Source organism: Cucurbita pepo, chromosome LG09 (assembly GCF_002806865.2).
Source record: "Cucurbita pepo subsp. pepo cultivar mu-cu-16 chromosome LG09, ASM280686v2, whole genome shotgun sequence".
Taxonomy (NCBI): Eukaryota; Viridiplantae; Streptophyta; class Magnoliopsida; order Cucurbitales; family Cucurbitaceae; genus Cucurbita; species Cucurbita pepo.
Window position 1 is genome coordinate 7,684,192 of NC_036646.1, and position 2,361 is coordinate 7,686,552.

Genomic DNA, 2,361 nt, shown 5'->3' on the forward strand with positions numbered 1-2,361 from the left:
TATTTTATTTATTTATCAGATTTAGTTAGATATATATTTTTTCTATTTTTAGGTATTAGTTGATAGTTTGTATCCTATATAAACGTGGTAAACCTGAATGAAGATCATACTTTTCGATCCCAATTCTATTTCTATTTCTCATTCTTAACATGGTATCAGAGCACCGATCTTGGTGTTCTTAAATATCAAAATTTCCTTTATGGCGGAATCAGCCAAATCCAGCTTCAAAATTTCGGATGTTGATTTAACACATCCGTACTATATTCATCACTCTGATCAGCCAGGATATTCACTTGTTCCAATCAAATTAAATGGAGCAAATTACCAATCCTGGAGTAAATCAGTTATGCATGCTCTTATTGCCAAGAAGAAAATTGGCTTCATTGATGGCACAATTGAGGAACCGTCCCAAGATGCAAATTCAACCGAATTCGAACTCTGGAATCAGTGCAACAGTATGATAATATCTTGGTTAACTCATTCCGTTGAAGCAGATATCGCTAAAGGCATTATTCACGCCAAGACAGCTCATCAAGTGTGGGTTGATCTTCACGATCAATTCTCACAAAAGAATGCTCCAGCAATTTTTCAAATACAAAACTCGATAGCAACGATGTCACAAGGAACCATGGCACTGTCAACATATTTCACCAAGCTCAAAGCACTCTGGGATGAACTGGAAGCGTACCGCACACCATTTACCTGTAATCAACGTCAAATACATATTGATCAACGCGAAGAAGACAAGTTGATGCAATTGCTCATGGGGCTCAATCAGTCTTATAAAACGGTGAGATCTAACATATTGATGATGTCTCCATTACCTAATGTGAGGCAAGCCTATTCATTACTTGTACAAGAAGAGATGCAGCGTCAGGTAACTTCCGAACCTACTGAGAAAATCTCGATTGCATCAGCAGTGCAAAAGAAAACAATATATTCAAAATTCGCCAAGGACAAATTGTGTGAACACTGCAATAAAAGTGGTCATACAATCAATGAGTGTCGAATTCTTAAGTTTCACTGTAACTTTTGTGATAGAAGGGGCCATACAGAAGATCGGTGTCGACAGAAAAATAATTCTGGAAGGACAAGACAAGACAATCAACACAATAACCGTGGATATCGATCATCTGCAAATATGGCCGATGTTTCACAGTTGAATACAGAAGAACAGTCACCTAATTCCATTCCAAATTTTTCTTCTGAGCAATTACGACAGATAGCACAAGCCTTATCTGCAATCAATCATCACCCTTCTGGTAATTCCGACAATCACGTCAATGTTGCAGGTTTGCTTCCCATATCTACATTATCTATTAACTCTGCGAGTTCTAATTCATGGATTCTCGATAGTGGAGCTACGGATCATATAGTATCAAAATCTTCTGTTATGACTGAACCAAAGGCTGCCATCATGTCTACAATAAATTTGCCTAATGGAGAGACAGCACGTGTGTCACATACTGGCAATATTTCCCTTAGCCCTAACCTTCAATTAAACAACGTTTTATGTGTGCCTTCATTCAATTTAAACCTAATGTCGATCAGCAAACTTACCAATAACTTGAAATGTTATGTCACCTTCTATCCTGATTCTTGTGTTATGCAGGACTTGGCTACGGGGAAGATGATTGGCTCGGGTAAACAATTTGGAGGTCTCTATCATATTTCTTCATCTCCAATCAAATCTTCAGCTCATCAAGTATCTCAGTCATCTGATTTGTGGCATTTACGCCTAGGTCATCCTTCCTTTTCTCGTTTTAAATTTCTAGCTGATCAATTGCATCTTAATAATGCGAGTTATTCTCATAATTGTAGTATCTGCCCGTTAGCAAAACAAACTAGGTTGTCTTTCCCAAGAAGTTCAATAACAACCCATTCTGCTTTTGATCTGATACATTGTGATGTTTGGGGACCACATAAAATTCCTACCCATTCTGGTTTGCGTTTTTTTCTCACTATTGTTGATGATTTTACTCGATGTACTTGGGTTTTTTTAATGCAACATAAGTCAGAAGTACATCATTTGTTAATGAACTTTGTTAAATTCGTTCAAACTCAATTTCATACTACTATCAAGATAGTTCGATCAGACAATGGGACTGAGTTCCTATCTTTGCAACCATTCTTTACTTCTTGTGGTATTGAATTTCAGCGCACTTGTGTCTATACTCCACAACAAAATGGAGTCGTAGAACGCAAGCATCGCCATATCCTAAATGTAGCTAGGTCTCTTCTTTTTCAGTCACAGGTTCCACTTAATTTTTGGGGAGAGTGCATTTTAACGGCTGTTTATCTTATAAATAGAACGCCATCACCATTATTATCTAACAAGACACCCTTTGAAGCACTCTACAA

The 2,361-nt window shown here is 37.4% G+C and overlaps 1 protein-coding gene across 1 annotated transcript; it reads left to right on the forward strand.

Annotated features, from left to right (window-relative positions):
- The first annotated feature begins 405 nt into the window (after positions 1–405).
- Positions 406–1,653, forward strand: LOC111801595. Its single transcript, XM_023685626.1, has 2 exons — positions 406–1,292; positions 1,613–1,653. Exons 1-2 carry the CDS (start codon positions 458–460, stop codon positions 1,645–1,647), a joined length of 870 nt encoding a protein of 289 aa, XP_023541394.1. The 5' UTR covers positions 406–457; the 3' UTR covers positions 1,648–1,653.
- Positions 1,654–2,361: the final 708 nt, after the last annotated feature.

Excerpts from the sequence above, each read along its gene's own strand:
- LOC111801595 (XM_023685626.1), top strand. The coding sequence starts at position 458 with ATGATAATATCTTGGTTAACTCATTCCGTTGAAGCAGATATCGCTAAA. Across the intron at positions 1,293-1,612 it reads CAATCACGTCAATGTTGCAG|GACTTGGCTACGGGGAAGAT; the intron begins GTTTGCTTCCCA and ends TGTGTTATGCAG.